At 39.1% G+C, this 14,416-nt stretch overlaps 3 protein-coding genes across 4 annotated transcripts; 2 read left to right on the top strand and 1 right to left on the bottom strand.

Annotated features, from left to right (window-relative positions):
• The first annotated feature begins 774 nt into the window (after positions 1–774).
• Positions 775–7,058, top strand: LOC106133310 (cytochrome c oxidase subunit 6B1). 2 transcript variants are annotated; one of them, XM_013333001.2, is made up of 3 exons: positions 775–898; positions 3,331–3,414; positions 6,808–7,058. In XM_013333001.2, the coding sequence occupies exons 2-3, from the start codon at positions 3,335–3,337 to the stop codon at positions 6,974–6,976; spliced, it is 249 nt and encodes an 82-aa protein (XP_013188455.1). In that variant the 5' UTR covers positions 775–898; positions 3,331–3,334; the 3' UTR covers positions 6,977–7,058. The 2 variants fall into 2 exon arrangements, with proteins under 2 accessions (XP_013188455.1, XP_060802557.1); XM_060946574.1 differs by lacking the exon at positions 775–898 and adding an exon at positions 1,589–1,594.
• On the top strand, positions 905–3,308 carry LOC106133309 (serine/arginine-rich splicing factor 4). Its single transcript, XM_013333000.2, has one exon. The coding sequence runs from the start codon at positions 1,189–1,191 to the stop codon at positions 3,157–3,159; it is 1,971 nt and encodes a 656-aa protein (XP_013188454.2). The 5' UTR covers positions 905–1,188; the 3' UTR covers positions 3,160–3,308.
• A 1,341-nt stretch (positions 7,059–8,399) lies between the features above and the next one.
• LOC106133286 (uncharacterized) lies at positions 8,400–14,402 on the bottom strand. Its single transcript, XM_013332956.2, has 3 exons — positions 14,280–14,402; positions 9,201–9,255; positions 8,400–8,534 (listed from the first exon to the last, which is right to left on the bottom strand). The coding sequence occupies exons 1-3, from the start codon at positions 14,342–14,344 to the stop codon at positions 8,424–8,426; spliced, it is 231 nt and encodes a 76-aa protein (XP_013188410.1). The 5' UTR covers positions 14,345–14,402; the 3' UTR covers positions 8,400–8,423.
• Between the last annotated feature and the right edge of the window lie 14 nt (positions 14,403–14,416).

Genomic DNA, 14,416 nt, shown 5'->3' with positions numbered 1-14,416 from the left:
CGGGGCGGGTCGCTAGTTAATTATAAACTGCTACTTATTATAAACTCAAAATATTTATTGCATAACTGTGTAGACATGTAGATTGAAATACATACATTTAACATTAACGTATATATAATAATACAGACTAAAAACTTTTTTAAACATAACATTACATAGAATATTGTTAGTTAGTTGCGAAATCGTTCGTTACGGACGGTGTGTGCAGATTAATCGCTTTCAAGAAAAGGTGATTCTCATTTTGACTTGAATGTACGTATGTTTGTCCCGCGTCTAATTATCTCGCGTGAACCGATTTTGATGCGGTTTTCAGGAAAGTATTTCTTACGCTTAGGAAAATATTTTACATATTTACCCGATATCAGAAAAAGAGGATATCAACTGGAGGCGATTCTCTTTTTTTAACCCCCTTACAAGGGATTCTTAGTTTCACTTGTATGTAAGTATGATATGAATGTAAGTGCCGAGTGGATCCCGGCACTAATACAAAAAAATAAAAAGACTACTCCATCTCTTTCCCATGGATATCATAAAAGGCGACTCAGGGACAGGCTTGTATACCTACTAACTTAGGATTCATCTTTCAGGCGATGGACTAGCAACCTAATAACAAACATTTTCCTGAAATATATAGCTATTTACTTAATAGGTAATAAATATTAAAATTAAATGAAATCAAAACTAAAGCTAAAACTACTTATAAAAAAGAAAGAAAAAAGAGCTATTATTTAAAAATAATAATATTAGTAATATTTATTATGCTACCTAATATAACGAACACCTCTAGTTTTTAGTATAAAACTCTTCTTTCTGTCATTGTCTATGCTTACTTGTGAATGGCGATTGTTTCGCTGCCATTTTCTTTGAATTTTATCAGAAAAGTCTAATTTGAGAAAAGGTGAGCATGAGTGGAGAAGTATTAATTTGTTACATTTACTTATTATTATACGCTTAATAAATATGGCATGTTTAGTCTATATATTTTTCTCGTTTACGGCTGCGGATTACGTAATTTGTTGATCCTCGTCATAGAATTATTTACCACGAAACATGAAAAAATCATACGTAAGAACGTTTCTCCGATGGTGATCGTTAAAGAGTTGCTGTCTACACCGAAAAGTTATTCTGTTTGTAGGTGTGTGCCTACCTACATACTGCTGCAGGTTATGCGAGGAGGCTGTTAAAAGTATGTCGTCGTACCACGGGTCGAGCTCTGCCAGCGGCGCGTGGGACGGCGGACCGCCCGGGGCTGAGGCGGAGTACACGCCCGCTGCCCCGCCATATCCCGCGCCCCGCGCGCTGCCTAGCACCGACCCCTGGACCGGCGTCAGCTACAGCCAGTACGCCGCTCCCAGCTACGAGTACTCGCAATACGCCGCTTCCTACCCTGGTTACAGCTATGACTGTAGTTACTATCCACGAGCTGACGGCGCTTATTACGACTCCCGAGCATATCCGCCACCGCCGACACAGCCCCAAGGCTACAACTACCCGCCTGCCGGTGGGTCACGGTCGCCGCCCCCTGCTCGCAGCTACGCTCACTCGAGATCATATAAATCTAAGTCTCGAAGTGTGTCCCCACATTTGAGAAAAGAACGAGATTATTCAAGAAATAGAGATAGTAGCTATGAGGATACTGAGAGACGTGGACGATCCAGAAGCCGTTCTGCTAAGTCCAAACGCACAAAATATTCTTCCAGTGACAGATCGAGTTCTAGATCTCGTTCCTACTCTCGATCTCCATTGAAGAAAGGAAAGAAGAGACTGTCTTCTTCAGAGTCTTCAAAATCTGATAAATCATACAAGCGAAAGAACAAAAAAGTCAGAAGTCGGGATAGTTCGATGACTCCGCCTTTAAATGCTAGAAAAAGCAGAAGTGCTTCACGGTTGCACAGTCATTCTAAAACACCAAGTATTAGCAGATCAAATAGTAAATCCCCTACGCCTAAACCTGACAGAAAGAAAGTTAGCAAAGACAGAAAAGCCTATTCTAGTAAAGATGTCAAAACAAAAGATCACAGAATAGACAGTCCACCACCGAAGAAGCATAATGATAAATCAGCTGCACCTAAAATTCGAATAAAGACTGAAAGGATGTCCGTTACGCCACCATTTAAAAGTCGAAAGAAAGATCGTTCAGTGACTCCTCCTAAAGGGTATAAATACAAGGATAGAGAATCTAGAACCCCTTCTAAAAAAGTAAGGGAAAAGAAGAAAGATAATTCATTGACTCCGCCAAAAAGTTACGCGCGCGGTCGCTCCTCTACTTCCAGGTCGCGATCGCGGTCTTCAACACCGCGCATCTCGAAACGCAAGCATTCCGCGACGCCTGAGAAACGGCGCAGTCGGTCACGTTCCAGTTCATCCAGTCAGTCCTCTGCGCCGTCTATGAAATCAAAGTCCAAATCAAAACGGCGAGTGAAGAAGTCAAGATCTAAAAGTCGTTCGAATCGTCGATCTGTGAGTCGCTCGAGGAGCAGATCTAAATCACGTCGTCGATCTAGGTCCCGCACGAAAGGAAAACGATCTGTCAGCCCCAAGAGGGCTAAATCACGATCGCACAGCTCGCGTTCCCGCAGTCGCAGCCGCTCGGACTCCGGTAGCGATGACGAGCGACGCGGCCAGTTCACTGTTGCTGATAGGAAATTGTTCTGGAAACTGCACAGAAACAGGCAGGAAGAGCGGGAGAGAGCAAAGAGTCCGGTCAAAGAAGTCAAACCTCCACCAGGGGCTGTGGAAACCATCACTGCTGATGACATAGAATATGGAGATCCCCCCGAAGTGGAAGGCCCCAATTTTGCGGAACTGCTCCCTAGTGCTGACCAAGTTATGCAGACTGCTTCTTCATCTAAATCCAAAGGGATACTGCCAATTAAGAACGATGGTAGTTTCTTGGAAATGTTTAAAAAGATGCAGGAAGCTAACAAGCCTGTTGAAGTGAAAAAGCCAGAGATCAAAAAGCCCGCTTTGCCCTTCATTGGGAAAAGGCGAGGTGGCCGCGTCTTGAAGACTGGAATGGTCAAGAAGGCGAAGGCAATAGACGAGCAAACTGCTGACAATGCTCCGAAAGATGCATGGTCTCTTTACATGCAGGAAGTAAAGAAATACAGAGAAACGTCTTGCGAGGAAGAGCGGAAGACCAGACCTCTGGTCAAATGAATATAACGTTTATTCAGTAGGATAAGATTTTTATCGTGACTTCTGTATTATTGACATGTTATTTTTTATTATAACCTATGTTTGTATCAATGGCTAGCCTCTTATTTTATTTTGTACTGTGGTAACGAATAAAGGATTACGGCAATGAATGTGGTGTTGGTTTGTTTTCAGCAACATGCCAGAGATGATCAAATCGCCCGCCGACATCAAAACCGCTCCTTTTGACCCGCGGTTCCCTAACACGAACCAGACAAGGTAATGTAGATTTTTTATTTACTCCACCCAGCCAGACTTCAAGCGAGACTGCATCAACGTTATTGTTGTTTTAGTTGAAAAGGACCCAAGCCGCCGCGACGCAGATTTTATCGCGCGAAAAACTATCGCTGTCCCTTTTCACGTCTTAATAAAAAGCGAAACAGCGATAGTTTTTCGCGTTTTTATTTTATGTTATTCATCTCCATTCTTCCGTTTGTTTCGATTGCGTCCTCCTTGGAAGGACTCGGGGTCTCTCTAAAAAAAACTCTAGATTTCATATTTCGAATTATCTTATAAGAATATATCGAATTTAGTTCAAACTGTTGTCGCGCGTATTTTGATCGAAAAACTGCAATCCTCCATTGTGAGGTCATGATAACTGTAACTATATCTCTGTGTCAGAAATGTTGAGTCTACTTATTGGCCAGCCATTCTTATAAATATATTACGTACATACATATAGTCACGTCTATATCCTTTGCGGGGTAGACAGACCCACAATCAGTCACAGAACAATATTTAAAAGACTGAAAGGGCAGCTGTGTGGTTTTATGAACTGAGATTCAATCAAAATAGTGACACGTTGCAAGCCTACAAGTGGAACGCCAAATTTATAAGCCTATCCCTTAGTCGTCATTTACGACATCCATGGTATTACATATATTTATTTATTTATTTATTTATTTATTATGATACACATAACAAGTTGTCACCAAAATGATACAATGCATAATAACCAAAAAACTACAGCTAGGCAACAACTCAACACATGCGTATACAACAAAGTTACAATAACAAAAGAAATATAGCTAAATGAGCTTATTTAAAAAGAAAAGGTAGATACATATATATATATGTAAATACAAACGAATTACTAATAAAGAAAAGTCTAATAACAGCTGCAGTACTAACATATTATACATAGTAGAAAAACGGTATAATTGAGTAACAAGTATAGTATAGTTGTGTTGAGACACCAATTAAAACAAAAAACAACAAAAATTTTAAAGACTTAAAAGAAGGCGTATCTTACTTTTGTAGGAATAAAACGAGATTCCAAAAATATCAATATCAATAGATTTTGATTTTGATTTGTGGCTGAGTACCAGATCGTTAAAGGCTCTGCACATTCGCACAACGGGATTATAATACGAGGTGTTATTTATACAAACATCCAGTGCGAACAGCTTATGCGTGGGATTACGCGGCCGATACCTAGTATTAAAGCCAATGAGGGACAATAGGGGGGGTGCATCGACAATACCATGAACTATTTTATACAAATAAATCAGATCACTACAGTGACGACGACCCTCCAAAGAGGATATGCTGAAGTGTTTAAGTCTATCCGAATACGACGTCAACTTACGATGGTTATTAGTTCTAAATGACATTATTTTTAGACTCCTGTTTTGAACTTGCTCAATACGATCAATGTGGATCTTATAATATGGAGACCAGATAACTGAATTGTATTCAAGAACACTTCTTATAAGTGCAAAATATAAATTTTTGAAACCATTATAATTTTTGAAATCTTTAGTACTTCTTGAAATAAAACCCAACAATCTGTTACCTTTCGAAATAATATAATCATAATGATTACGAAAAGAAAGTTCACTGTCAAATATTACTCCTAGATCCTTGATTGTTACAGTACGTTCAAGTTTGTGTATACCTAATTTGTAATCAAATAAAAACTTATTGTGTTTACGCGTAAAAGAGATGACGAAACATTTTTTCTCATTTAGAAACATGCCATTTCTGTTACACCAATCAGCCACAACATTAAGGTTATTTTGAAGTAACATGGCATCATTTTCATTAGCGACAGTATGAAAAATTTTTAAGTCGTCTGCATATAGAAGTGCGGGGCAAGTTAACCTATCAGCCAGATCGTTTATAAAGATGTTGAAAAACAGAGGGCCTAAATGGGAACCCTGAGGAACGCCAGAAGATACAGTTATAGGATTAGAAAGATAACCAGCAATTGCCACAAGTTGACTTCTATTTGCAAGATATGATTGCACCCAACGCAACAGATTTCCGTGAATTCCGAACTGTTCCAGTTTGCGACAAAGGCGTGATTCACCTTGTCGAACGCTTTTGAGAAATCCGTATATAGACTGTCAACCTGCTGTGTCTTAGCAAAAGCTCTGCATAAATAATTCTTATATTCCAGAAGATTACTAGTTGTAGACTTGTTAGCCACGAATCCATGCTGTTTGATCGATAATAATGGTTTGATATGGTAAAATATTACATCATAAATTATACTTTCAAAAATTTTAGCAAAACAAGACAAAATGCATATAGCCCTGTAGTTGTCACAATGTAATCGGTCACCTGACTTGTGTACTGGAGTTACATAGGCAACTTTCCAGTAAGAAGGAAAAATGCCTGACTGCAATGACATATTATAGATGATAGACAAAGGAATAGTCAGTTCTTTACCACAGGCCTTAATGAAAGAAGTTTGAATAGCATCAGGTCCAGCGCCCTTATTTGAGTCTAATTTATTAATCTTGGCCAGAATGTCCTCAACAGTAACCTGAGATAAATTAATAGAGTTACCATACTGGATAGGTTCATTAGGTTCTTCGGCGAACCCAGCAGGTGAATCCACATAGACTGAGCCGAAATATTGAGCAAAGAGATCACAAGTCTCAGTGATACTAGATGAAGATACATTACCTAGTTTTACAGATTCTGGAACAGAGTTGAGTTTTTTTTTACTCTTTATATACCGCCAAAAATGTTTGACATTATCCTTAAGACCATCCTCAATATATGCGACATAATTCTCGTAACACGACTTTATAAGTTTTTTACATCTAGACCTTAAAAGTGCAAAAGTGTCATAATCTCTAGGGTTACCATATAGTTTAAAGAGTCTGTGATATTTATTTTTTTCAGCCAGACATTTTTTTAGGGGTATTGTGAACCATCGCGGATAATTACTAGAGTCAACCTTAATTAACGGGGTGTGACGATTAATTATTTCCCTCAGTTGAACATAAAATATATCAACAGCTGCATCTACATCCAAACCAGATAATAACTGAATCCAATCAATATTATTAAGATCCTTTTTAATTTGATTATAATTACATTTTATATAATTAAGTCTATTAACATTACGAGGTTTTATACTATTATTCAGATCATTAACACAGTCAACTATAACTTAAGATATCCTTCCGCCTAAGCGATATTCTCTAGTACCTATGGTTGGACTTCCTATAAAAATAGGAAGTCAAGTATAAATATACAAAAATCGAAATCGGTAACTTTTACGGTTAAGACTTCGTTTAGAATACCTACTACTACTACTATATGTGTGTCGAGTCTACATCGAATGCAAAGATTACTAACACCCAATTTTCCCCATAGGCACTGCTACCAGAGTTATCTGGACTTCCACCGCTGTCAAAAGGTCCGCGGAGAGAAGTACGAAGCCTGCCAATACTTCAAGAGAGTCTACAAATCCCTCTGCCCCAACGAATGGGTGGACAAGTGGGACACCCAGAGGTCCGAGGGTACCTTCCCGGGGAAGATTTGAATATTCCAAAATTATTTATTGCAATTTAATTATGTTTAACTAGGTCTGTGCGTGATATAGGCAAATAAATGAGTTGATTTAATGGTTTTGTTTTATTTAGACCCTGTTAGAATGTCGAAGATCGTGTTTAAGGAGTTTCTGGCCCTGAACCATAACCCATGCTAATATGAGAAGAAGGAAATGCTGCAGTGCAGTTTGTTACCGCTTATTCTGCACTGACGCCTTGGAAGCGGCAGTAAACTTGGTTTTAAGTAATTTATTTGACGTCAACCAATGTTGTTAAAACATACGTTTTGACAATTATTAAGCGATATGAAGTATCCTATAATAATGAATAAAAATTTTGAATTATGTGAGAAATAAGATATGACAACGAATATTTATAGGGCGTCAATTGTTCCTTGCTTGTTCAATACCTATTATGTTAGACTCTGTGACTACACGTCTTACTCGTAGAGCTTTTAGTCCTACAAGTTATTTAGTTACCCTCCATTGTGTAAAACAAGCCCATGGTATGATCAATAGAACATAAATTGTAATCACGTCTACATCCCTTGTGGGGTAGATAGAGTCAAGTCATCAAAAGAATGAAACACGTTCAGCTGTTTGGGTTAATGATAGAACTGAGATTCAAATAGTGACAGGTTGCTAGCCCATTGCCTTAAAGAGGAATCCCAAGTATATAAGCCTAACCATTAGTGGCCTTTTACGACATCCATGGGAAAGAGATGGAGTGGTCCTATTCTTTTTTTCTATTGGTGCCGGGAACCACCATGATCAATATACTTATTCGCAAATAAAAAATCGCATCTGTATCTCCTATCTTCAGCTATTAGGAAAACTAAAGAAAGGCAGTGAGCATTCGCTCTCGCGCCAAAGTACAAGGTTCAAACCCAGTTATGCAATATAAGGAACAAGACGTAGTAGATATGGCCAGCCAAATTTTTCTCGTGGTATGGAATAGAACGTCTAATCTGTATATCACTTTAGCATAGGTATGTTTAGGATAAGGTATTTTTGTTTAACATAATTTATATGCAACTAGATATGTCGACGACTTCGTCCGCGTGGAATAAGTAGTTATTTGGGCATCATTGAAGCCCTCAAGGATGAATAATTTTCCCCGTTTTATTTCACATTTTCCATTATTTCTTTGCTCCTTATAGTTGCAGCGTGATGTTATATAGCCTAAAGCCTTCCTCGATAAATGGTCAATTCAACGCAAAAAGAATTCGAACCAATAGTTCCTGAGATTAGCGCGTTCAAACAAACAAACTCTTCAGCTTTATAATATTAACATAGATAACATAGATAAAGTGTATATAATCTATTCCCAGATGTCGCCACTGAGGCTCTGAAAGTAGTTTTAAGGAAAATCTAATATATTCGCAATAAAACACACGGAATTATCTCACATTTTATTCAAGACAAACCTTCAACATCACAATCAGATTGGTCCAGGGAAAGCTCCTTTCTCTCGCAATTCGTCCCAATGGGAGATCCACGCGTTTGGACAAATTGTCTCGAAGTATCTTTTGAAGATCTTGCAATCGTCCACCTGGTAAGAGATTTTTTATATTCTTTAGAATGTGGAAGGATGTTAGGTACAGTTTCCCTAATAAATCTTTATTAACGTGATTTTATAATAATACATACATACATACATAAAATCACGCCTCTCTCCCGGAGGGGTAGGCAGAGCAGAGACTATACCTCTTTCCACTTGCCACGATCTCTGCATATTTCCTTCGCTTCATCCACATTCATAACTCTCTTCATGCAAGCTCGGCGGTATTTTATAATAATGCTGTGTTAAAATATAGTAAATCCTGAACTGGGACCAAAAAACACTAGCATTAAGGTGCTAAGCTTATTTAATATACAATATGTAAAAAAAAACGTCAGCTTGTGGCATTCCTGGCCTCATGCCAGTTTAAGGCAACTGGTAAGGACGAACCCCTTACGCTTAAACTGGAATAACTCTTACATGCATACATACATAAAATCACGCCTCTTTCCCGGAGAGGTAGACAGAGACTACATCTTTCCACTTGCCAAGATCTCTCCATACTTCCTTCGCTTCATCCACATTCATAACTCTCTTCATGCAAGCTTGTCGGTTACGCGTACTCTTGACCTGACCCTTTGCTAACTCCAACTAACTCTTACATAGTGCCAAAAATCCAGGATAACTTGCTTGGACAAAATGAAAAGTAATGGTTACCTGGCCTAGAAGACGTGTGCACTTGTAGTAATCACAGTAGTTGTCGTAACATGCCCTGGGATGAAAAATCAAGGGATTTATCTTGTGCACACAAAACGTAAATACCGTACCCACATATCCATACCATCAAAAAAAAATTCTGGATATTTCAAAAAAGAATTAATGGATAGGTAGGTATCTCTCTATGAGTATCTTTTTTTTAAATGGTGGCATAAGAATATTTTTTTTAAATGAGACTGTTTAGCCAATAGTGTAATTCATTCATAGCCCTTGTGGGTTACACACAGCCTGCAGTCTTAAAAGACTGACAGGCCACGTTCAGCTGTTAGGCTTAATGATACCTATAATTGAGATTCAATAGTGAATAAACTAAAACTAGTTAAAAGTATTGAAACCGTATTAGTGAGCGCATAGCGTCGCGCATATACCTAAGCTGGGGACGTAGATACTTAGGTAAGAAATGTCTGAAAAAAATCAATACGTCTGTACACGAGTAAGTATTGCCAAGAGTTACATAAGAGGCAGAGCTATTGATTTCCTAGACCTACATCCATGTAGCCGGGATTAACGCCAAAAAATAAAAGTTAGTCGTTTAAATCTAGATGTTATTAAAGTTTACATACAAACACGTCTACATCCCTTGTAGGGTAGACAGAGTCGACAGTTTTGAAAATACTCAAAGGCCATGTTCAGGAATGTAATTCAAATAGTGACAGGTTGCTATCGCCTACAAAACGAATCTCAAGCTTATTTATCCCTTAGTATAGCCTTTTACGACATCATACGACAAGATATGGAGTGGTAAGTACTCAGGGCCGTCTTTAAACTATTTGAGGCCCTGGGCATATTAGGATCATGGGGCCCCTTTGACCTTGAGAAAACTCTATTTAGTTATAATAGATAAAGAAATTAGACAAACATGGTTTTAAATTTTTAATTAGTAACTAACTATAAAAAAATAGGAAATATAAAAAATAATCTACAAAAGTAACTCGCTTAGCATAAAATCCTTAGATTAATTCTATATTGATAGCAAAGGTACCCTTCTAGATTTAAGATGAGCAAAATCGTTAATCACTTCTTCAAAATCTATGGTATTGAGAATATCACATTCTATGGACATTAGCGACAAACTAGTTAATCTCTCTTAAAGCATTGTACTTCTTAATTCATTTTTTATTCTTTTCAATTTGGAGAAGGAGCGTTCTCCGCTTCAGTTAGTGACCATCATACATACATACATACATACATATGGTCACGTCTATATCCCTTGCGGGGTAGACAGAGCCAACAGTCTTGAAAAGACTGAATGGCCACGTTCAGCTATTTGGCTTAATGATAGAATTGAGATTCAAATAGTGACAGGTTGCTAGCCCATCGCCCAAAAAAGAATCCCAAGTTTGTAAGCCTATCCCATAGTCGCCTTTTACGACATCCATGGGAAAGAGATGGAGTGGTCCTATTCTTTTTTGTATTGGTGCCGGGAACCACACGGCTACCACACGGTGACCATCATGCTTAAAAATATTCTCAATGCAATTTCTACGTAAGGAAATGTGTCTTCAATTTTGTTTTGCTTTAATAGATTATATACTTCCTGTACACTGTTAGGTGCTTCATTTTCACTCTGAACATTTTTTAAGTATTCTTTTAAATGTTGACATTCTATTTCTAACTCTTTTTCTTTTACATCTTCGTGATAGATTTCAGAAAATTCTTTGCATCCTTGTCGTATCTCTTCGGAATTCAGAGTTTTTAAGTGAAAAAATTAACTAAAACGTTGACTAACGGTCTCATATGAACTTAGTGTTTAAGATGAACACTCAAGGCATCGATTATTGGAAGAAAGGTTTCTACGTTGAATCGCTCTTTTCCATTCAATTGGACTGATGGCGCAGAGCCATCAAAAAAACTCTGCCGTGAGCTTCTACGTCTTGTTCTTTGAGATAGATCCTTGTAGTCAGATTCTGGGTTCTTTTCTTTGGCAGATGATTCGAAGTTATCAAATTTATCCCTGAGGTTAGTAATAAAATCATAAAGTGAACAAATTGGTTGCAACGTCCAGTGATATTGTTTCTTTCTGAAGATAATTATTTGTTTTGTCTATTCTTTCCAATATAGAGCTCCAGATTTCCGTCAGTATAATAAATTCTAGATTTCCCATTTTCTAGACAGACTAAGGGCTTCGTCTCTAGTTTCTCGTGCCTGTTCAGTATCGTTTGCGATGGTGATTAAAGCTTCTATTATTCGTTTATAACCCCCATGCAAAGCGCTTACTGCATCAGCTCTGGCTGACCATCTGGTTTGTGAAAGACTTTTAACAACTTTTTTTTAACCTAAATGTTCTGTTAACATATTCCATCTGTGGGTAGAGCCCGAAAAAAAGTTGTACACTTTCTAAACTATTTCAAAAAACTGTGATGCCTCCGGTACACACCCAGCAGCATGGACACCTACCAAGTTTAGTGAATGTCCCGCACATGGTATAAAGGTGGCAAATTCACATTTTTCCTTTGTGGCGACATATCTACGCCACTCGCCACAAACATCAAATCAAACAACTACTGTCAATCATCGCGAAGAAAATGACGCGCTCAACCAATAGCAGCAAAGTATCTAGAACGCGATTTCAAAGATTTCACGGATTGGAGCTATATATACAACCTCCGACACAACATCGTCGGAGCCGCGGTTCCCCAGGCATAACAACTAGCCTGGCGGAAGATCTTCCCTTTGGTGGCGGTCGAGCCGAATCATCGCTCCCGCTACATTGGTGACCCCGACGTGATTGGAAGCAACCTTCTTCATCATCAACTCCAATCCTCAGCATCACTCCTCACTCTGCTAGCAGTCTCACAGCAAGCCAGCCAGCCAAGGGTATCGCAGCAGGTCCATCGCAGCCAATTCAACGAGCTTCCTGGTCCTGTCTCCACCCGCACTCACTCTCATCGACTTCAGCGACCGACGCATCTACCGCAGCCCACGCCTGGATCTCTTCGACGGCCGCTCTTCTCTCCAGCGTGGCAGCTCTGCACGATTTCTCCCGGCGCCAACAAGTCGACTTCGCTCTCTACTGTCTCGACTCACCGCAGACTACGAGCAACGCTACGGCTCACTCCTGACTCACTAGGACTTCGAGCAACTTCCGACTCACTGGAAGACAACTGGCACTTGCAAGCTACCGGAGCACAGATTGCACAGCAAGAACAAGACTTCAGACCTCCGGTCTTGGGGGGGAGTACTGTGGCGACATCTCTACGCCACTCGCCACAAACATCAAATCAAACAACTACTGTCAATCATCGCGAAGAAAATGACGCGCTCAACCAATAGCAGCAAAGTATCTAGAACGCGATTTCAAAGATTTCACGGATTGGAGCTATATATACAACCTCCGACACAACATCGTCGGAGCCGCGGTTCCCCAGGCATAACACCTAGCCTGGCGGAAGATCTTCCCTTTGGTGGCGGTCGAGCCGAATCATCGCTCCCGCTACACCTTAATTCTTGTTTGTAGACCACTATACTTTCCCGACATATTTGAAGCATTGTCGTAGCTTTGTCCTCTGCAATCTTTTATGGGAATATCATGTATCTCTAAAAAATTTAAGATGGTCTTCGCTAAATACTTAGATTTATGCTCTTTAACAGGTATAAATTTCAAAAACCTTTCAACAGGAACACAGTCTTTTACGTATCGCATGATGAAAGTTAGCTGGTCAATATGAGACAGATCGGGCGTACTGTCAACGCTAATGGAAAAATATTTTGCTGATTTAACTTACCGCTTAACTCAATAATTACAACAACAACAACACAACACAAATAATTTCCATTGTTTGGAGATCCTAGGATTTCATTATCGCCACGAAATGGAAGCCCTCTCGACGCCAAAAATTTTACAACAGCTACAATCCGTTAAATTAAGTTTCTCCAGTAATCGACTTAATTGATGAATGAATTAATTTATTTTGAATAGTTTAAAACATACACACAGCCACATATTCAGCCAACATATTTTTTACACCAATACCTAGATATTTTTTGTTTCCCATCACTGACCCATCGGTCAAAAAGTTCAAGCTATGTTGTACAAGGTATAGCTATGCGCATGCGGCAAATTAAAGCTAATAACCGTAGGTATTGTAGTAAGTCATTATCATCAGATTTTTTAAAATTATTTTTTTTTGGTAATACCTAAATATCGGTTATCATTTGGTAATCTGGCAGGAACTAGGGGGCCCCAGTCGATCGCGGGGCCCTGGGCACGTGCCCATAGTGCCCAGTGGGGAAGAGGGGCCTGTAAGTACTATTCTGAAGTAACAACCCATATAAAAGTATAAGAATGTACACGAGACCCGTCTATTAGGGCTCCATCTTTTCCTTTTGTGGTGAGAACCGTAAGCCTTCGATTTTTTGGCTTCTGTACCTTCAAAAAGTAAGTCTAGGTATAACCTTTATATTATGTACATACAAAAATCACGCCTTTTTCCCGAAGGAGTAGGCAGAGACTACATCATTCCGCTTGCCACTATCCCTGCATACACATACATACCTAACTCCTTTTCATGCAAGCTCGTCGGTTTCGGGTACTCTTGACCTGAGTTTTTACCAGAACGTGTCTATACATATTTACTACAAAAAGTTGTTTTATTTAAATAAACACATACATGCATAGTCACGTCTCTATCTCTTATAGGGTAGACAGAGCAATAGTCTTGAAAAGACTAATTCTCGTTACTGACAGACAACACATAATCCAAACTTCTAATCGCTTGACCTAGAAATTTAACATGTATCCTTGTATGGTCTTGGGGTGCAATTCCAGAGGATTTCCTGCAATTCCCGCGGGAACAGTTAGCGGGATATCTCATTTTACGTCGGCCGACCTGCAGGCGTAATTTATATAGTAGGTAGATATTTTTTCGATCACATTTAATACCTGCGCTTTTCTTGTCAATTGTACTTACATTTTTTTCGTGGCCTTTCAGTCTTTTCGAGACTGTTGGCTCTGTCTACCCCGCAAGGGATTAGGACGTGACTATATGTACGCATGTGCTACTTTTTACTTGAACTTACTTTGTCTGATTTGTAAAAGGGTAGCGCGGATCGATTCGCAGCGTTCTAAATTCTTGGTCACACATTTTTATTCAAAAAAAAAAAGATCGAAAAACTCAAAACTACTTAAGAATACACGTTCAGAACTGGCAACGCCA

This window comes from Amyelois transitella, chromosome 11 (assembly GCF_032362555.1).
Source record: "Amyelois transitella isolate CPQ chromosome 11, ilAmyTran1.1, whole genome shotgun sequence".
Lineage (NCBI taxonomy): Eukaryota > Metazoa > Arthropoda > Insecta > Lepidoptera > Pyralidae > Amyelois > Amyelois transitella.
Note: the sequence above shows the minus strand (reverse complement) of the source record. Positions and strands in the feature narration are given on the sequence as shown.